Source organism: Alternaria alternata (assembly GCF_001642055.1).
Source record: "Alternaria alternata strain SRC1lrK2f unplaced genomic scaffold CC77scaffold_27, whole genome shotgun sequence".
Lineage (NCBI taxonomy): Eukaryota > Fungi > Ascomycota > Dothideomycetes > Pleosporales > Pleosporaceae > Alternaria > Alternaria alternata.
Window position 1 is genome coordinate 23,786 of NW_017306216.1, and position 21,095 is coordinate 44,880.

The following is a 21,095-nucleotide window of genomic DNA, read 5'->3' on the forward strand; positions in this document are numbered from 1 at the left end:
CGGAGTTGTTGCTGGGGGCAAGCTAACGAGTCCCATGAAACCCCCAACCTTTGCACATCTCACACATCACTCCAAGGTCAGAGTCAGATTGTTAAACTTTGAATTCATTCGCTATGCAGCTGCACAATAAGATGAAACCACCTCTTATACACTACCGTCCAAATGCCAGTGCAGTCGCTTTTGTACCATAAACACCATCCTGTTTACCATACGGCTTCACCAGTTTTCATCAAGCACATCCCCCATCTACCACAGAACATCCCTAGTTTTCACCAAACACATCCCCCAACTCCACCTTGCCCACACTCCAAATCTCCCTCTCATCCTCCATCTCATCACTCGACAAGCCCAAACCACCCGCTCCACCCTCAGCTTCTTTCCTCTCCCTAGCCTGCCCAGCCAGCCTCATAGCCACCCTCTTGAAGTAGTCTCCCATACTGCGTTGTTGACCGGCCGACAGCGTCTTTCCAGGCCCAGCCATGTACTTGTCGAACACAGCAGCCTCCTCATCCACAACCGAGAAGATAGCAAGGAACGCTGCCTCGGCAGATAGCTTGACTGGGATAACAGGGTCGCGAACTGATGCGAAGACCACTGGGATGAGTAAGGGAATATGCGGACGGACAAGGTCATTGTGCTCGCGCGCAACTGTGCGCAGCACCACGAGTGCCAATCGCCTTGTATCCACAGGATGTCCAGGCTCAACCACTGGCGCCAGAGCCTCGAATATAGGCTTGGTGTGGTCGAAGCTCTTGTTGCTCTTTTCCGAGAGCAGATATTTACCAGCGGCGAGAATAGAGTTGTCCGAGATGAACGGCTGTGCGTGGCTGATTCCTTGGCAGATTACGGATACGGTGTCGTCTGCAAAGGATTCTGTCAAGGCTTCTGGGGCATCTAGCAGGATGGCGTTGAGTGCCAGGACAGAAGCTTTGTTGTAGTGGGTAGTAAGTACTCTGGCCTTGAGCAGGCTGGACGCGATTTCCTCCGGGAGACAGCTGATAAGAGCGCCCAGAAGTCGAGCGTTTGTTATTGCCATTGCATCTGTATTGTGTCAGTAACTGTAGACAGGGTCAAGTCTCTACTGAACTTACCATTAGAATCATCGCTTTCGTTATCGATGAGACCTAAGATGGCATTCCTGCTTGCTTCGCTCATGTTCTTGCCTGCCTTGCTCACCACCTCAAACAAAGCCTTCAACATAGCCGTCCTGACATTTTCGTCGGCTGTCTTGGATCCAGTCACCAACTCAGCGATAAGCGGATCAACTCTCGGTGTAAGCTTGATCAAGGTACCAAGAGCCTTTGCCGCACGCGCTCGCAAGATATCTGAAGAAGTATCCGCAAGCGACTTGGCGAACGTGCGTTGGAGTTGGGGCAAGAAAGGCTTGAGGAAGGTTGGGATCTTCTCAAGCAAGTTGTTGAGTGTGAGCAGGATAGCTGCCTTGACTTCGACAGAACGCTCGGTAACCACACGAATGAGAGGTCCGGTAATCTGAGTGACAAATGGCTGCAGTGACTTTGCGCTGGTGCGATCGATGACATCGGAAATGGCCAGAGCACCTTGGACTCGCTGGTCTACTGAACCATTCATGAGACCCTGCAAGAAGATAGGCAGGATAGCGTTGATGCCCTTGGGAAGCGAGAATCCAGGGAGATCTGCACCAGCAACACCAACTTGGTTGAGTGTCTGGCGAGTCGATATAACAAGCGACTCCATCTCTTCCTTCCGCAGACGCTTGCTCGTAAGAGTGCTGAGCGCAGTCCATGCAGCCTTGACAACCTCTGTATCGCTGTCGCCAAAGGAGATGAGGAGTGCGCGGATGAGGTCGGGGTAGTATCTTGAAAAGTCGACGTCGGCGTCTGCGAAGAACTTGGCCAAGTGCATGTCGGCACGCGCACGTCTCCGCTCATCATCATGTTTCGACAACGCCAACATGACGCTCATGGCAGTATTAAGACCATCAAACTCATCCACGGACAGCAGTACCGTGTCGAAAGCTGTCTCGAGCTCTGACTTGAGCTCCTCGTCCTTGGACGCGATGACGTTGTCCATCATGGTGTTGAGGATGTTAGGTAGTCTTCGGGTCATAGCGGAGCTTGCAACCTCAGCCAACGACGCAATAGCGCGGGCATTGAAGGCAGACATAGGCGAAGTAAGCAGCGTAGGCAGAAGGTTTGGTAAGATAATGTTGGACCGCGCTTGATCTGTGAGGAGGGTGAGAAGCGCGGAGAGCGCGTTCTGCGCATCGTCATCCGAACGCAGAAGGTTGAGTAGGTAAGGCAGAACCTGGTCGACAGCCCTCTTACCGAAGATCTGTTGCAAAGCATCGAAGGCTTCGGCGGCTGCTTCCCGCACGTCCGCGTTGGGATCCACCAAAGCAGTTCGAACAACCTGGATAAGAGTCTTCTCGTAATCTTCCAGCTGCTCTGGCGAGGCGGCTGCGATGAGCTCGCGAAGGGCGATACAAATACCCTGCTTGGCGTCTGTATCGGTGGTGTGTAGACCTTCTTCGAGCGTTGGCAATAGAGTGGCGAGTACACCATCTCCTGCCTTTCGAATGAGCTCTCCAAGCGCGTTTCCAGCAATGACCTTCTGCTCCATGTTTGAGCTTGCCAAACGACGGATGAGAAGTTGGGTGAGTGTAGGGATAAGCTCGCGTAGAGTACGTGGACTGGCCACCAATGCCTTCCATACGTTGATAGATGCTGTCCGCACCAAACCGGATGTGTCGCACCTGCAAATGTACAGTGCAGACAAGACCTTGTTGCGCTTCTCTTCTCCGAGGACTTCGAGCAAAGATTGTCCGGCCTCCTTGGCGCCCTCTTCGACTTCCTCCTCTTCCACCTTGCCACTGATACCAGTGAGGTTGAAGAGTAGGTCTCCAACAAGCTCGACGGAGCTGAGACGAATCCTGTAGCTGTCGTCTGCAAGACCTCTCTCCAGCTCAGGTAGCAGCAAGTCGATAGCTTTGGTAGCAAAGTTCTTGACCAAGAGACGACCAGCGCGCAGGGCAGTCTCTCGAATCGATTCCACATCGTCTGCAAGACCGCCAAGAATGGGAGGGATGATCTTGCTGAGGTAGTTGGCGAAACTGTTTCCGAAGCAGACCGGCAAGAAGATGAACAACGACATGAAGCCTTCGCGGACAGAAGCCCTGTTGCTGGCCACGTTCTGCAGGATACTGGGTAGTGTCTCCTCCAGGCGTCCAGTTCCGAGACCGGCGAGGACTTCTGAAAGAGCTTGGGCAGAACCAAGACGGTCTCCAGCACCTGTGTCGGACTTGAGTGTAGACATGAGACTTGGAATGAGATCTGGTAGGGCATCCTCTCCAAGCTTCTCCACTAGGGATCCGAGCGCCTTTGAAGCAGTAGCACGCGTAGCCGGTACAGGGTCCACAATCGCGACCCTTAGTCCAGCGACCAAGATGGGCAGATGAGATGTGAGGTCCTTCCTTTCCGAAAGGTATGCCAAACTGCCAATGATTTGTGAGGACTTTCGCTTGGTTCCAGATCGATCGCCTAGACCTCGTTCCAGAATACGAACCACGAGAGCAAGAGAAGGCGCGTCGAGGAAATGTGCGAATTGAATCTTGATGAGAGCATCGAGGGCATCGTCTGTGTATTTGGTTGGGTCGCTGAGAGCCTTCAAGATGATGTTGACAACGCTCTTGATCTCGGGGTTGCTGATGACTTCACCAAATCGCTGCAAGCTTCGGTTGGCTGAAGCTCGTACTTCCTTGTGACTGTCTGTCAATACGACGGTAAGGGGCGGGATGATTTCTGGCAAGCTTAGAGCTAGCTGGCTGGGGTCTAGGTAGGCCATGGCTCCTAGAGAGTCGCAAGCACCCTTCTTGCTACGCCACTGATCCTCGTCGAGACCTTCCAAAAGTATCGGCAGAACCTGTCTGACACCAAAGGAACTAAGCGAGGAGAAGCAGGTCTTGGCAGCATCCAAGCAGGCTTCTCGAACGTCTGTACTAGTATCGCCAAAGCCCACGAGCAGTTGCGGTACTAATTGAATAACGTAGGGCTCGAACAGGCGACCGAGGATCAGGGAGAAGAGCTCATATGCCAGGTACACTCCCTGCCTTTGGTTGGGATCTTTCTTGTTCTCGCTAGCTCCTTTGAGCGTAGACATGATGCGATGTTCTTTGAGCAGACCCAGACCCTTACCACGTACGATACCCGCAAGACCATAAGCAGCACCGCGACGCGAGGCGTACTTCTTCGATGTGAGAAGTTGATCCATCATTTGGTTGATGTAGTTCGAAACCTCTTGTTCTGAGGTTCGTACCAGAGGTGGTAAACATTGAGCAACGGCGTATTGCACAGTCTCGGAAGGTGTACTGAGAGTCGCCAGCAGTCTTTGCACGACCTTCGGAACTCGCTCGTCGCCGGCAGCCAAGTGACGACCTAATGCACCATACAGAATAATGACTGCTTCGTTAACTTGATCGTACATCTCTGACTTGCGATCAGGAGCCTCGAGAGCGTTCTCAAAAAGCTCCATGAGAGGTTCGACCTTGGTTTGGGCTTTGACAGTGATCACCGAGGTTGCTGCTTCAATCAATTCTTCTCTCACAGCTGGGCTTCTGTCTCCCAAGGGGCCCTCGTAGATTAAGAAGTTCAAGAAATCCACAAGATCGTCGGGCTTGAAACCTGGTGTCATTTCCTTGAAGGTAAGCGCGATACCATCTCTGCTCTCCCAGGGGTCGCGTAGATCAACCTTTCGCGGCATGCCATATTCGTCACGCTCTGGAACGCGTGGCTTCGCCTTTTCTGCGTATGTCTCCCGAAGCCTACGTAGGATGTCGTCAAATGTATCAGGAAACTTGGTGATAACCTCGCCAATAGCTCGTGCAGTCGCCCTCCTGAGCGGTTTGTCGAGAGAGTCCAGGTAGGGCAGCAGCTGCACACCAGCATCTGCTTTAAGCTCTAGGTCGTTTTCTTCCCAGATTGTCCGGGCAAGCTCAGCATTCTCAGGCTCGTCATCGTGGCATGCGATGAAGATCTCCTCACTAAACTTCAAATCGTTCATGTCCAGTTCAGCATCGATGGCTTGCAGGATCGCAGTTCGGACACCAGTCTCAGGTGCGATGGTACCACGCAGCAGGGCGCCCAGTTCATCGTTGTCAATGTTGGGAGCTAGGCCGCTAGCCAGGTTGGTAATGCAGTCCTTGATGATCTTGTAGTGCTGTTGGTACTTCTGCAACGACCATACCAGAATCTCCAATAAGGCTTTTCGCGGCAGACGTGGGTCAGTGCCTATCGGATATTAGCAAAACGATCTACCTGTGTACCTTCAGGAGCTTACAGGAGTTGGTGTGGAAGGTCAACACTTCGATGGCTAGGATGAGTTGCTCGTCGGCTTCTTCAGCTGCAGATTTGCCTATGCCACCCTTCTCTAATACAAGGAACAATAGAGGGAAACAATATGCTAGAGACACTGCATCAAGTGGCCTTTGCTCGCTCAAGAAGCGAAGACGGTATAGGACACGCGTTACCAGATCTAGCATGGTTAGTATAATTTTACTGTTAATCCGCAATCGATATGAACTTACCACCCAGGTCTTCATCTTCGTACTCGCTAGCAAGCTGTATGGACCCAATCGTTCGTAGTACTGCTACGCCGATAAATGGTCGCATCGTGCCCAGACGGCTGGATATCCGCTCGGAACAGGATATCAAAGCGGTCGCGGGAATGTCTCCCAGCAGAAGACCAGCGCCAGCACGGATGGCTTGGATCAAGAGATCTACGGCCGGTCCCATCCATTGCTCTGCCTCGGTAGGAGGTCCAGTAGCAAGACTGCGGATGATACCCACACCTCGCCTCATCCTGTGCTCTGTGGCCGCCACTTCTTTCCTTATGGCAGCCTCTTTCGCCAGCTGAGCGTTAACCTTGGCCTGGTCATCTGCGCTGAGTTTCTTGGCTTGACCCTTCTTCTGTGCAAGCTGAGCTCGCAGCTCCTCCTCCCACTTTAGCGTATCATAGTCTTTTGTGTTCTTGTCGATGACTACAGGAGCCTTTTTCGACAGAACATCAATATAGGGCGTTCCCTCTGGTGTACGGAAAATGGCAGCTTCGGTTGGTCCTACAGATTCCATCTGCTTCGGGTCAAGATCTTGACTGAACTGTTTGATCACGGCTGGCAAGGCAGCTTCTGGAGCCACGAAAGCCATGTCGGTATAAGCACTGTAGGCCGCTGCGTTGATAGCAGGCAATGGCTCATTGTCCTTGTTCTGTATTGCGCGTTAGCAACAAGCTGTTAGGCAGAGTGGAATGGAAGTGGTACCTCAGTTGCTTCGTTGATAGTGTTCACAAACTCTTGCAGATTATCCCGCACAAGCTGACCTGGATCTACACCCATGCGAAGGCACTGGTCGATCCAAGAAACCCTTGGAATAATTTCTTTCCTTGCTAACACAATAAGGTTCATAGCCTGCTTTTGCAGGCTTGCATCGTCCACGCTTGCGTTGTGATTCTTTACTGTCTCTGGAGAAAGGCATATGCAGCCCAACACGGCCCCAAGTTCAACAGAGCTTGCCTTGGATGCGAATGCCGCACTATCCTTGTCTTCCTTCTCACTGGACCTGTACCATGACCATAACCCTTCTACGATGATGTTGCTGATCTTATCTGGAGAGGTCTGGAGATATGATTGCGTTAGGGCTTGTTTAGCAGCGGATTTGGCTTTAGCAGAGACGCTGGGAGCAACGATCAGGAAGATGAATGCCTGCGCCCATGCATCTGCGACTTCTTTTGAAGCTTGAGTGACCTCGGGGGCAAGTGCTTTTAGGGCCCGAAGCGCAATCGAGACATCCTCTTCGGAAGACAGCTTCGAATATACTTTGGGGTTGAGATGAATGGAAGGCTTTGGTTGCGTGGCCAGCGATTGGGAGATGACATCGGATTTCTTATGGATAGATCCAAGCTTCTCGTCCTTCATGTTCTGTACCCTATCGATGAGAAGCGCGGTCGCATAGTGTCCTACCGCGACCAATCCACTTTGCGTTGCAGGCAAGGGGTTCGCGTTGACTTCCTGCCAGATCTCAATGAGTTTTGGTAGGGTGGTTTGGCAGAATGCAAGTACGTCTGGTTGGGATTGTTGCTCGTCGGAAAGACCCCACCAGATATCCGCAGCACGAATAGCCCAGAGGCGCTTGACGGGCACACGCTTATCACCCATACCCTTGATAAATGCATCCGAGACAGTTTTGTCGAGGGATACTCCATTAGCTAAGCCAAAGTTCAAGTGGGTTGTCATTGCGGACACTTCGGCTACGACAGCTGGCTCGCTTGGCTCCTTCAGAGCGACTGGAGCGATACCTGCTGGTATCTTCTTTGACAAGGATATCGATTCAGGTAGTGCTGAAAGCATCTGAGCATGCAGAACTTTCTGGTCAACACCGGATACTTTGCCTTGTTTCAATGGGGTAAGCACTTCATCTGCCACCTTGTCAATTTTGGCATCATCTTTTGATCGCGAAGCCAAGGCTTTGAAAGTTCGCAAGGCGCCTGCTCGGATTGCGGCATTGCTCGATTTGACATTTGAAAGCAGCGGCTTCAGCATGTTTCCCAGCAGGATGTCAGAGAGGTCCATGGTTTCCGGAAGGGCCAGGAACATAGGTGAGACAATGTCGTTAAGCACCACTTCCGGCGCCCTCAGCAAGGCCTTTTCGATGGGTGGTATGACATCCTTGCGCAGCTCTTCCAGTGTAGGGAAGCTGTCAAAGAAGTCGTGCAGCGCATTGGAAATGTGATCAGGCAGCTGGCTCCTTGATCCTACAATCTCCCTCGTATAATATGTGTAGTAGTCTTGTTTGTGGGCTTCGAGGAGCGGCTTAACGGTCTCGAGACGGGACGAGACGCCGGCAATGACGCCAAGGAAGACAGCGTTTCCAGCCGTGGGCGCGCTGCCCTTTGCGGAGAGGGTCGTGATGAGTTTGGAATGAGCGTCCTTGCCAATGGCCTCGGAGCGGAAGATGGCGCGCAGGGCGCGGCGCGTCGAAACGAGGGCCGCTATTGAGATGCGGCCAGCTCGCCGGTCGCCGCCAGCACCCACGCACGTCTCTAGCACACGCGCATTCGCCAAAGCCACGTCCAGTCCATGCTTGGCCCACCGCTCAGGCGATTTTGCAAATTGCAGCAGCAACACCGAACACCAGTCGTTCAGCACAAACGCGTTGGCGTGTGCGATTGCCTTTTTGGAACATTCGTTTGTCAGAAACTTGACAATCGGAGGCAGCACCTTGTCGCCATGTGGCCCGTTGACCAGCGACTTGAGGACGCCTTCGACCGCTCGTCGTGATTCGCGGTCGTCGTACAGCGGGTATGTTTCGAAGAGTAGTTCGAGGAGCGCCTGGAGGTCGGCTGTAACGAGCGCTATGTGAAAGGTCTCTGGTCAGCTGATACCGCCCTCTGCGTAGTCGTCAAAGGCACTCACAGTCGTCCGCCACCTGGTGTTGCAGTCCCGAGAGCTCGTTGACTCGGCGCTTGGTGGAGCTTGTGATGAGCTTCGGCCGCAGCTCGTCGCGGCTTATGGCCCGCGACTCAGCGTCCCCATTCACAGCAGCCATGTCGTCCAGTCCACATGTGAAAGCGGATTGCGGGGTGTTATGGCGGGGTGCTTGCCGGCGAAAGTATCGCGAAGTTGCCAAGAGTTCTCGTTTATTTGCTAGGGCGATGACATCGGAGAGTGGAGCACCATTCATCACCCAACCCAACCCCCACTGGCACTTCCGCCCTCGACAACCACTTGACTGCCTCTCCTGGAACACTGCGCCCTTATGCGTCCCACCAGCTACGACAATCCACCCAACCTTGATCTCGCCCGGGATCAAGCTCCGATATACTCCATACGGAAGCCCGCCTGAGACCCCTGCACTCACATTACAACCACTCAACCAAACTCCGAGTTTTAGCCATGGCGAAGAAAAAGAAGCCCGCCGGCAACCCCGCTCGAGGCTTCGCGACCACGTCGGTTGCGAGCAAGCCCAAGCCAGAAAAGAATGCTGTAGACGTCCTAGCTAAGCAAGTCGTTCAGGCACCGGATAAGGAAAGCGCGACTGCACCAGAGCCCACACATGCGCCGACGACGTCCCAGACGGCCGAAGCGCCCAAGCCAGAGGTCGCACCCACTCCCGAGGAACTCGAGGCCCAGCTAGAGCGCGATGAACTCCAACTGCTTGTTGAGAAGCACGCACCCAAGGTCCGCCGTGAATCTAGTCGATATGTCTCCAAATTCCAGACGGACCGTAGGCTCCTCCGCAGCCAGTCGCATGCCATGACGGTCCACGATTGGCTTCCCAGTGAGATCTTAGATAGCATTATTCTCCTAGCCCAGGCAGAGTCGAACGACTCTAACAGGAGGCAGGGACAGCAGTCCCTTCTCAAGACCCTGACTGAAGAGGATGCCATGTCCAAGCTTTGGACCCTTGATCTTACCCTGCGTGAGCTAGGTTTCTCTCAGGATCATATCCAGCCCGTCTTGAGATGGCTTTGTGCCAATGCTGCAAGCATTGATGCGTCTTCTGGTATCTGGGGTCTTCAAGAAGCGCTAGAGTGGCTTGCTTTGGACCAATGCGAGGACCACTCTTTCTCATATGAAGAATCACAACCTAGACGGTCAGGACTCGAGTCCCTTGATGTTTCTCGACCTCCGACACCGCCGCCTCAGCCGTCCACCAACGGAAACACCATGTCTGGAGCCTCACCTTCCGCACCCGTAAAAGCCCCAGCACCGGCAGAGTCTAGCCAATCGGATGTCTACGTCAGTGACCTCGATAGTGACCTTGAGTCCGACGAGCTTATTCCTGCGTATCTGAAGATCAAGGGCAAGCTGTTTGAGATTGATCCACAGCTCGTCGATGCGTCCACACGGAAGCCAAAGGGATCTAAATCTAAGAAATCCGCGCCTGTGCCTACGCAGACTCCAGCTGTTCGGAAACTGCTCTCCCAGTTGCAGCAAATTACGTCTGATCCTCTCTTTGACGAATACCAAGCTGAAGCGCAGTGGCCCGCGAAGCGTAATCAAATCGCACAGAGTCAAGCTGAGAAGAGGCAACAAAATGGCTCACAGTCTAGTAATCCTCGAGTGCAAGATAATGACACCACTTTAGATCTTCCAGTATCTGCAAAGGTTGAAGCCAGTCCCGTACCAGCAGCTTCTCCAAGCGAGCGCGATGGTGAAGAGGACGCTGATCTACTAGGAGGCATGTTTGCAGTACCCGATGCAACGTCCGCTCCCGAGGCAACGTCCAACGGCACAGACTCCGACAATATAGCACTACGTGACTTTGGCAAAATGAGTGGAGTGTCTCCTCGCAAAGTGCTTGAAGAGGCCATGAGATCAAGGTTGGTTTTCTAACTACCCTGCAGACATTGACTAACAACCGCAGGGATGCTGGAGCGCGACTATCTTACAAAATGGTCTCACCCACAACGTATACTTGTCGGCACTCGGCGACCATCACCTGGTCGAAGGAACAAGACATCGAGTACGACACCGATATTGCTGGGGTTGTTTGTACTCCGTACCGGAAGCAAATCATCTTCGAGGCGACGGAAATCGCTGCTGTATCGGTTGAGCAAAGTGAAAGCTTCATATCTGTCGCTGCACTCTTCTCAATCTCTGCTGCTCTACCGAAAGAAGAGAAGGTTTACCTCCGGCTTCCGTCTAACTGGAGAGACGTCTACAGGGAGTTCTTAGAGCGCCGCAAGACGCGCCTGGACGCGGAAGATCGTGATGCTATCAAACATTACCGTTCGATCATCGAGGATCAGATCGAGAACGAAGAATCAGATGGTGTCGTTCTTACAAATCGCTTTAAGATGCGCGCTCAGGCGGCTACAAGCTCGAGCGCATCGAACTCTGGCTATAGCACACCGGTGCGACATCACGACGGTCTGAGAGAATTGTGGGCTGCAAAAGCTTCAACCTCATCATACCAACGTATGCTTGTTGGACGAATGAACCTCCCAGTCTTTAATTTCAGGGACTCTATTTTGTCAACAATCGACAAGAATCAGGTTACAATCATTTGCGGTGAGACTGGCTGTGGAAAGAGTACACAAATTCCGGCTTTCGTCCTCGAGCACGAGCTCTCACAAGGCAGGTCATGCAAAGTCTATTGTACAGAGCCAAGACGTATATCTGCAATTTCGCTTGCGCAACGTGTGAGCGAGGAACTTGGTGAAGGACCCAAGGACCTTGGATCAATGCGCTCACTTGTAGGATATGCAATTCGCCTTGAATCAAAGACGTCTTCACAGACTCGCTTGATATACGCGACTGTTGGTGTGGTATTGCGAATGCTAGAATCGTCTGGAGGTCTACAAGAGGTCACACATTTGGTCATCGATGAAGTCCACGAAAGGTCCATCGACACAGATTTCCTTCTTGTTATCCTTCGGTCACTTATGGAAAGCCGACCTGAACTCAAGGTCATATTAATGAGCGCTACGGTAGATGCCGCAAAGTTCTCAAGGTATCTTAACGATGCGCCAATCCTCACGGTACCAGGCCGTACCTTCCCAGTTCAGACTCGATACCTGGAGGATGCGGTTGAGTTGACCAATTATACTGGAGCATCTGATGCGACCAGAAACACCGCTACAAGCGATGACGACGAGGGTGACGATATCACGAGCGATAAATCCGGTATCCCCAGCAAACTACCAGGTTACAGTCCGGCCACACGTAGTGTGCTCTCCGCGTATGACGAGTACGCCATTGATTACGATCTGATCACTCGTCTGATTGAAACAGTCGCGTATGATTCGCAGTTGAGCCGCTTCAGCAGTGCCATCTTGGTATTCCTTCCGGGTATCGCTGAGATCCGCCAGCTCAATGACATATTGGTCAGCCATCCCTCATTCAAGGCCGATTGGTATGTGTATCCGCTACACTCCACCATCTCAAGCGAAGACCAACAGGCCGCGTTCCTTGTTCCACCTCCAGGCGTACGCAAGATCGTGCTTGCTACGAACATCGCTGAGACTGGAGTCACAATTCCGGACATCACCTGCGTCATTGACACAGGTAAGCACAAGGAGATGAGGTTTGACGAACGCAGACAGCTATCACGCTTGACACAATCATTCATATCAAGAGCCAATGCGAAGCAGCGACGCGGTCGTGCTGGCCGTGTACAGGAAGGTCTATGCTTCCATCTCTTCACAAAATATCGCCACGATAACCTTATGGCGGAACAGCAAACGCCTGAGATGCTGAGACTTTCACTCCAAGATTTGGTCATGCGCGTGAAGATCTGCAAGCTGGGTGATATCGAGGCTACCCTTGCTCAAGCACTCGATCCACCCACTTCGAGGAACATTCGCCGTGCTATTGATGCACTTGTAGAGGTCGATGCGTTGACGCCGAGCGAAGAGCTAACACCTCTTGGTCGTCAAATCGCAAAGCTCCCATTGGATGCACACTTGGGCAAGCTTGTACTTCTTGCAAGCACATTTGGTTGTGTTGACGTTGCTATCACCATTGCTGCCGTTGTGTCTTCCAAGTCACCCTTCTTGACACCGTTTGGAGCAAAGCAACGAGCTGACATCGCTCGCCTCGCATTCAAGAAGGGCGACTCCGACCTCCTCACCACATACAACGCCTATAGGGCCTGGAAAGCAGTCTGTACCACACCGGGACGATCTGAAATGCAATTCTGCCACAAAAACTTCCTGAGCCCGCAAAACCTTGGGAACATCGAGGACCTCAAAGCCCAACTCTTCTCCTCACTAGTCGATGCAGGCTTCATCCAACTCACGCCCGACGAGCGCCGCGCTACGAACCGCTACCGCAACACATCCCGCCACCGTGTCTTCGTCGACATACCACCTCAATACGACATTCACACCGACAACGACGTCCTGGTAAACTCCGTCATCGCAACGGCCTTCTACCCCAAGATCTTGACCCGCGAAGGAAAAGGCTGGCGCAACATTTCTAACAACCAAACCGTTTCCTTGGGCCCAACTTCCGTTAACAAGGGTAGCCAAACCGCACACTTCCTTTCATACTACAACATTATGCAATCCAGCAACAAGTTCTACAACGCGCACTCTACTTCCATTGCGTACCCCCTTCCCATGGTCCTCATGGTCGCTGCGGACAATGCCATGGATTTCAAGTTACACGCCGGTGTCATCAGTCTGCCTGGCAACGTCCTCCGTTTTGCGGTCAGAGAGTGGAGGGCAGCTGTTGCGCTCAAGGTGTTGAGACGCCGCGTCAAGGAGATTTTGGCAAATGGCTGGAAGAATCCGAGTCGGCAGCTGAGTGATCGGGAGAAGGAGTGGTTGGGCTTGTTTTATAAGATGTTTGAGGAGAGGTTTGAGAAGGATGAGAGGATTAGGGAGAGGGGTGGGGGGAAGGCGAAGTGAGTTGATGGTTGGATGGATGGATGGATGAATAGAGATAGAAGCTAGGTTGGTGTGGTGGTGGTATGGTAGTATGTAATAGCATGACTTGCTACGAAGATATCATCATTCTCAATAAGATCAGACATCTATTTCGCCCAACTTTCGGCCTTGTGTCAAAATCCCATTTGTACCCCAGAACAAAGAGAGCATCGTAAGAACAACAGTGACCGGTACCGATGCGTTCTGCAAATCGCCTGGATGTGTAGCTTGCCACCAGCCCCAGAAACCGAAAGGAAGCGCAAGGATAAGAAGGTGATAGAAGGCCACGTAGGCGGCCGAAATCTCATGTCTTGCTTCTAGTCCCCAGGCATATGCGTTCTTGTCGTCTGTACATGATGTATCGAAGGGGTACTTTCTCTTGGGTATGCGATTGATTGCGCGCTTTGTGTGTAGAGTTGGTAGACATTCGTGCAGTAGTTGTCCGAGTGTTGGCGTGTATTTGGACAGCTTTGACCAACGACAAGAATCGCCACATGAATTGAGATGCATCGAGAATTCGTGTCGTGATATAGGAGGATTCTGTGCATCTGGGTGGCGAGGATCGTATTCGTAGTCATTACCCATGGGTAGTTCTTTCTGTTCTCTGAACACGTAGTTTGGTCTGTAGGTTTGGAACTAGGCGTACTGTGTCAGTTGCCGTCCGTGTCTACTGAGGTGTGTTACTCACCTTGACAACCTCGCAGTATCCTAGGCGCCAGAATGAGAACCAGTACCTGAGTCTGCCACGATTGAGCCTGTAGTACTTTTTCAGTTCATCGTAGAAGTTGCTGTCGTTCATCGTATTATCGACGCTGATTTGCTCCAATTTCAATGCTGGGTGGGGTCCTCTCACTCCGAACAGTATCCGTGGGTCATCAAGAACAGCTTGTTGTACCCCGGCAGCTTGTGCACCGGAACTTGCTAGTTGGTTCGTGGTTTGAGCGGGCTTTGGGGAGTTATTTAGGCTAACTGCAACACCGGCACTTTGCAGGCCCTGCGCTACATTGCTAGGAGCTGCTGCCACATTGGAAGGTGTATATCTCACACCTGCAGTTGACTGAAGTGTCGCTGATCTAGTGAACTTTCCGATAAAGGAACTGAAGCTTCCACCCTGTTTGCATCTGTGTAGCAGATTCGACTCACTAATTCCGTAAGGAAGCATAGGCTTGATGAGGTTTAATTCTTCAGTGGGGACCTCTTGCCAAAGTCGCGTACCGCAAGTCTGCATCTTATTAGCTGAAGCTGTCCCGTAACATTTCAACTTACGCAACGCCAAAGCAAACGCGTCTCATTCGAAGACATATCCCTCATTCTTGGCTCTAAAGGCCACCAATTCCATTTTAGCATGGTAAAGTCCTCGATAAAGGCCTTGGTTTGATTGACCAGGGAATTGTTATTTTGTTCTGAAAGTGACAAAGAGCCGTACGAAGCTGTTTGTACAATGTCTTTGAGTGATTGCGGAAGGATTTGCATCCTGAGATCGTTGAGTAATGTCTGAAAAGGTTCTGATTGTCGGAGGGTATCGCTAAGATGATTCTTCTCGTTGGCTTCTCTCATTGCCATTCCATATTGGAATCTTTCAGAGACGATGATTTCAGCAATGCCTTCGCATATCTTCTCTCTGTCCGAACGGCTTTCCAGTAAGCGAGCAATTAGTTCTTCCGGTTGACTTTTGGCGTTGTTTACTAAACTCAGGTGTAGGTCTCTTAGCCCCTTCCTTACGGCTTCAACGAATTGCTCTCGATCCATTCTTTCTAGTAACTCTGCAAACACTGTACGCGTATCCCTATCTTCGGTCAGGATACGGATGATGTAATCGTTCGCTGATTCCCCACGTGCAGCGACCTTTTGCGGTGCTATGAAGTTATCATCGAAAGGTCTTCCTATCATCTTGGGGTTAGTCTGCAAGGCCAACATATGAGCATCCCACCCATGAACCTCGCTCGCTAAAGTGTAGCTATCTAGAAACTGCTTCAACCCATTCCTGACCACGGCAATCTCCTTCCCGGTGGGAAACAATACATCCCCTTTTTTAGACACTGATGCCATGAAACCATCATTGTGTCCCAAAAACTCCAGAGGAACAAAGAAATGCTTCTTGACCTGTCTTTTCATTGTGCTTTCTTGCAGGTCTATTGAGCAGACCCAAAGATTGTGATTCAGATACACAATGCTATGCTCAAATATTCCCAGAAGATGTTTGATCTCAATCGAAGAAAGAACGAGGCTGGGTTCGATACTTGCGCTTTCCTCTTGAGATGCTGAATTGTCCGCCTGCCAAACTATCAATCTCTCAGTCGCTTTCGAATCCAGTTGATGCGAAAACTCCGCGATGATATTAGTGCCAGTAACGTCGGTTTCAAGAGCCTTCAGTACAACGTCGCTTCCAGTGAGACTCGTGGTACTGATCTTGATCTTCCGAGGTGGATCCGTAACATCTAGCTCATCTAGTGTGTCCCAGTTGAATCGGCGGATAGTCTGGTCGACGAACAGAAGAAGTGTACCTGATACTCTGATGGACGACATCCACCTCCAGGCGAATCTAGATGGGGCTTCCAGAACTTTCGCTCGTTTAAAGGTGCTAGTTTCGCTTCGTATCCATAACTGGTCGGTCGTAGCAGTAGATATAAGGAGCCTATCTCCCGTACCATTGATCAGGAGTTGTTCCGCTGGTTCTTCCATGTGCAAGTCCATAAGCTTCTGAGTTGCAGTAAAGTGATTAGGCGATTCCTGTTTCAGCCTATATGCCATGACCTTGTTGCTTGCATCTTGAGAAGCGACAATGTCTCCAGCGCTGACTGTGATCCTCCTTACACAACCATCCAGTTTGTGGGTGTAGATGACATCTTCCAGCCCTCCTGATACTCCTGAATAAACATTCACAGACCCATCCTCTTTACCCGCAAGGATGACGTCTCGGGTTGGGTGTATACAAGTGGCTGTGATGGGCACAACATCTTCCTCGTCCCCAAAGGCTACTCCCAGTACAGGTAGAGTTGCGGAAGAGTTTTCATCATAGGTGTCCTTGCGAATAAGAGTAGCGGACTCCCAAACTTTAACCCTATGGTTCTGCAGATCGATGATTCGAGTTCCACAATCCGTGAACGCCAAGGCTCTCCCCAAAGGCTCCCGCGTTTTGATTTGCCATAGCAAGGTCAAGGTTCCAAAATCCCATAATCCTATCACGCCCGAATTTGATCTTGTTGCGAGTATTCGCCCGTCAGGTGAACACGCTATGTACTGACAGTCTTGTTGGTTAGTCTTCACGACTTCTGGCGCCCATGCTGTTTCGTAGAGAACCATAAGGCCATCCTGGAAAGTGACCACCATTAAGTCAAGAGCCGGATTTTTGTTGAAGATGATATTATTTGGGAAAGATTCGCTGGTCATAAAAGAAGAAGTAACTTCTTCATTCCAACCTTCTAGGAAGTTTTCATCATCCAGGTGGTCAGGAAGATACCATGCAGAAGCACCTTCGCCAGGGTGAGTGAATGCTACCATACTACAATCTGGAGAAATGGTAACGCTTAGTGGCGCCTTACTATTGGGAAAGGAATGGTCGCAAAGGGTGGTTCCATCGTCACAGCTTAAGATGATGACACGGTTGCTCTCCGTAGCGACAATCAAGCGATCATCTTGATCGAACTGAAGGAGTATGGGGTTTTCTTTGATGTTGTAAGTCCAGACTAGCGACTCGCTCTTGAGATCCCAGAGACGGATCATACGAGCACCAGCTGAGGCGAGTTTGTAACTGTTCCCAAAGTGCAGGACTTTTGCGGACTCTCCATGATCGAGTGACATACTTTCTTGACAGGTGTCTTGCAAGTAAAGGATTATCCGCCCTGAAGACGTACCAATAGCGAACTGATATGGTCCAGCGGCAATAGACATTGCACAATCCTGTTGGAAATCGATGTGGGATACAGAGTCCTCCCAAGCGCCATTGCCGACTCCAGAAACGCTCAAACCACTGCGAACAACACCAAATTGCTGGTTGATTGCGGAGTCTCGCGGGCATAATGGCGGAATCAGACCATAGATTGAATCCGGGTTGTCTAACAAATAGCGACCAAATTTAGCGGTGATTCGCATCAAGTCTGTCGCCCATTGACTGACGTAATGGTCCGCCGCACTGAAAGGTGGTATATGGTAGGCCCTACGACTGAGATAATATTGTAGGTTCCTAGCCGTCTTCGTCAGATGATGAAGGTTCTTCTTGGTCTTCGCGATGTACTCAATCCACGTCAGGACATTCGATCTCAGAAACTTCTCTAGCTCCAGAAACAGAGCAGTGTCGGAGGAGGAGGACCTTACTAGATGCTCCGAGAACGAGGCGCAAGCGTAATCCGCTATTGGGTTCTTGGCGCTTCGCGGGATTTCAACGAAGGCCCAGTTGCGAGGCGACCTCATCTTTTCCCCACACAGATATTCAAGGCAGACGAAAGCGAGTCGTCCGTGTCCTTCTATTTTAGAGATCGCAAACTCTGATTTCGACGAACCATCAGTCAGAGCTGTACGCAGGGTTCTGTGCACTAATTGAACATGCCCAGTGTTGTCGACATGGAGAAGCTGACCGCAAAGAAAGCGGATCTCACCCTTCAGGTCCGGTACCTTCGCTCCTATGTCAATCTCAATGAATTTGACGAGTTCGGAGATGTGCAATGGGCGAACAGCACAGATGGCCCAGACAAGTAGAGATTTCGCGAGTCGCGTTCGACGCACGCTTTTCGACATCTCACCAAGGATTCGTTCGTACAGAAGACCCATCTCCATAGGTAGCCCCTCGATGACTTCTTCGATATGTTCTTCGCTATACACCGACTCGAGCCCTTGTAGTACCAAGCGTGCCCACAAAAAGCAACCTGCCGATTCGGTAACCAGTTTCTCAACCATAAGCCGCTTATCTGCTTCCTCTTCGACGGGAAGATGGTCCATATTCTGTTCGAAGAAAAGTCTGATATCATGTGTTGTGTCTTCCACAGGGATCGTATCAGTCATACCTCGATGACCGAGGCGGGCGAATTGTCGTTCAAAATCAGGCCAAGGCCCTCTACTGGTGATGAGTATCTGAACACCGTATCTGCATTCTATCCGCGAAAGTAAAGAGAACAGTTTCATGGAGTCGATACATTCATCTAATGCATCGATAACCCAGTATTCCGGTCTCTCAAGGCTGGTCCTAAAGATAGCTCCAACAAACAACACTCTCCATACCGAGTTCTCGTGTTCTTTGTCGAAGGCAATACCGTTCTTTTGCAAATCGAGCAGTTCCTTGCGTACAATCGGGTGCATAATGGCCATCTGGAGGGCCATGGACCGTAACATGGCACTCATGGTGTTTTTCCCCTTTTGAGAGTGTTTGAAGAAGTAGTAGCTACAGTCATGACCTCTTCTTTGGAGTTGCTTGATAACATGACCTGCTAATACAGTTTTTCCCGTTGCTGGCGGCGCGGAGATCCAGTATAGAGGTACATATGGTGGCCGTGTAAGCGTTCCAGTCCATGCTTGGAAGCCCTTGCGCTTCTCAATCCAAGAGCATGACCCTGTGATCTGATTATCCTGCTCTTTGTTGAGCTCGTCAATAGGTGTATCCATCATGTCAAGATAGGTTTTTAGAGCCGAAATCTGAGCATCCCTCTTTATTGCGTCACCAAGTATGTCCTCAGCTATACTTGCTATGGCGTTCTTGACCGTGATATAGTTGGTGTCATATATGCTGTCGAATTTGCAGACCATGCGGTGGTCGGCATTGAGTGGATGTACGCGTTCGTGTTTGACACCCATTGAGGCAGAGTCTTTATCAACGATTAACTCAGATTGAATCCCGAGGTTGGTTTCGATGGTTTCGTAGAAAGACAGGATGCGAACCTCGCCCGCGTAGTGTCTGAACTCATCGTTGATTTTGTTGAGCTCGACTGATGTCTTCTCAAAATCAGACAAAGACGAATTGTAGTTGAACCGACCAGAAGCTCGGAGTATTTTACGAACAGTCGACGCTAGTCCAGCATCTCGCTGTGGTGTCGCAAGAAAGATGAGACATTTAACACGAGCAGCGAGAGCCTGGGTCGCGGCGCCCCTCCAAGCAAGTGTATACGTCTTTTTAATCACTATGTGTAGAATAGTCAGCAAAGCGATCATATGTGCCTAGATTCCATCATCTAAGGTTGCGTTTACCTAAGCCGCCTATACTATGTCCTATCATGATGATAGGCAGATCTTCCTGCGTCCTTTGGGATACATTCGTGCTAATCTCCCTCAGAAGACCTTCTCCCGCATCATGAATCATCGATGCAGTATCTTTGTGCTCATCCCCGTCGTTTTTGTAACCGAAGGTACTGATACGAACATTTTGAAGAACTGGTTCTTGTGGAAGCCACGCTTGCGGCCAAAACTGTTCACTGTCCTCGCCTTTGGTCCAAGTCTTCACAGGATCGCCTCCTAAGCCATGGACGAAGATCAAATCGACGAGAGGCTCGAGCGGCTCATGGAGGAGAGTAAGTTCTTCAGGGGCACGCGGATTGGTCGCGAACATCGTGTCATCAGAAAATTTCGTGCGCATCGCCAGCTCCAATGGGGTAGGCTTCTGCTCAGGTGAAGCTGATCTCGAGGCATTACGACGCTCCTGAAACCCGATTAGTATGCTGTCCCGATATGAAGCGGGGTAGCACAAGAACTCACCAAGTCTTTGAGCCTCTTTTTGAGCTTCTTGCGGTAGTTGCGTTGGGCAATGCGGTTCTGTATCCGCCTGCGTTCAGCGAGATCTGAAATCTTGGTCCAGGCTTCGTCAGGGTTTGCCGAAGCAGAGAAGGCTGAGGAGGTGCCCGAGTGTTCTGTGGTGGTGGGTGCCGGGTTGGCATATGGGTAGGCAGCGTGTCTGTGCATGGTGATGGTAGATGTGGAAGACGTTTACACAGGAGGGACTACCATGAGCGAATCAACCTCTATGAGCAGCAGCGAAAGAGGAAGGCCATTATACATGACCTGTCATCTGCCATGCTTGATGTGACGAGATGAAAAGGAAAGTGCTTATTGTAGGTACTTGAGGCGCAAAGCTGGAAACTTCGTTCACAAGTGTGAACGAGACCTCGCACGCCTTTAGTGATTGTGGGAGTGGCAACATGCATGCATTCCGGTGTATCACGCGCATCAGCGCTAGACGATTGGTCTTGGATTGATGTGCTCGTCTATCCAAGGCATTGGTGTCGTCTATTTCGGAGCCTTAGGTGTGCTCAGCCTTGAGGACAAAACGAACCCCGCAGTTGTGATGTGTCGCTTAGTATCCGAGAGGAAGCGCCACTGCCAGTATGCTTTATCCGCCTAGCGACTCTCAAGGTCACTTACTTGTACATGTGAACAACTAACAACCATCTCTCTTTCTCCCTACGCTTCATTCTTTCCACCTGGGCGGACATCGCAATGTGATGCTTGTACTTTCGTTATCATCCCACTTCACCCACATGGGTCATTTTTGACTTCCGAATCTCCAATTGTGGCTATCGATCCATCTTGCGACTCGAAAGATGAGTCGTTATTATCAAGGACAGTTGCGGGCACGTTGAGCGAACGCGATGCATGATGCACCACGATTTGCAGGTCGCGGTCTTTGTCACACCAAGTAACGACAAAGTTGCGTAGGGTAATAGCCTAAAAAATTAGTCTGCCACGCGATAGTTCGTACACGTGCGATCATC

General features: G+C 51.0%; 3 protein-coding genes across 3 annotated transcripts; 1 reads left to right on the forward strand and 2 right to left on the reverse strand.

Moving 5' to 3' along the window:
• Nucleotides 1-82: 82 nt before the first annotated feature.
• On the reverse strand, nt 83-8,888 carry CC77DRAFT_1025151 (translational activator). Its single transcript, XM_018526011.1, has 6 exons — nt 8,444-8,888; nt 6,293-8,382; nt 5,561-6,239; nt 5,314-5,508; nt 1,092-5,264; nt 83-1,041 (listed from the first exon to the last, which is right to left on the reverse strand). Exons 1-6 carry the CDS (start codon nt 8,574-8,576, stop codon nt 263-265), a joined length of 8,049 nt encoding a protein of 2,682 aa, XP_018380493.1. The 5' UTR covers nt 8,577-8,888; the 3' UTR covers nt 83-262.
• On the forward strand, nt 8,569-13,512 carry CC77DRAFT_1099352 (P-loop containing nucleoside triphosphate hydrolase protein). The gene is made up of 2 exons (XM_018530001.1): nt 8,569-10,353; nt 10,398-13,512. The coding sequence occupies exons 1-2, from the start codon at nt 8,924-8,926 to the stop codon at nt 13,384-13,386; spliced, it is 4,419 nt and encodes a 1,472-aa protein (XP_018380494.1). The 5' UTR covers nt 8,569-8,923; the 3' UTR covers nt 13,387-13,512.
• CC77DRAFT_1066312 (hypothetical protein) lies at nt 13,504-20,286 on the reverse strand (the record flags this gene model as incomplete). Its single annotated transcript, XM_018528890.1, has 5 exons — nt 13,504-14,040; nt 14,093-14,626; nt 14,671-19,511; nt 19,579-20,026; nt 20,083-20,286. 5 exons carry the CDS (start codon nt 20,284-20,286, stop codon nt 13,504-13,506), a joined length of 6,564 nt encoding a protein of 2,187 aa, XP_018380495.1.
• Nucleotides 20,287-21,095: the final 809 nt, after the last annotated feature.

What these genes read in the sequence shown, in the direction of transcription:
- CC77DRAFT_1025151 (XM_018526011.1), bottom strand. Translation starts at nt 8,576, where the DNA reads ATGGCTGCTGTGAATGGGGACGCTGAGTCGCGGGCCATAAGCCGCGAC. An exon ending in CGAAGATGAAGACCTGGGTG is followed by an intron (nt 5,509 to 5,560) that starts GTAAGTTCATAT and finishes TAACCATGCTAG; the next exon opens with ATCTGGTAACGCGTGTCCTA. An exon ending in CGAAAGCGATGATTCTAATG is followed by an intron (nt 1,042 to 1,091) that starts GTAAGTTCAGTA and finishes GACACAATACAG; the next exon opens with ATGCAATGGCAATAACAAAC.
- CC77DRAFT_1099352 (XM_018530001.1), top strand. Translation starts at nt 8,924, where the DNA reads ATGGCGAAGAAAAAGAAGCCCGCCGGCAACCCCGCTCGAGGCTTCGCG. An exon ending in GAAGAGGCCATGAGATCAAG is followed by an intron (nt 10,354 to 10,397) that starts GTTGGTTTTCTA and finishes TAACAACCGCAG; the next exon opens with GGATGCTGGAGCGCGACTAT.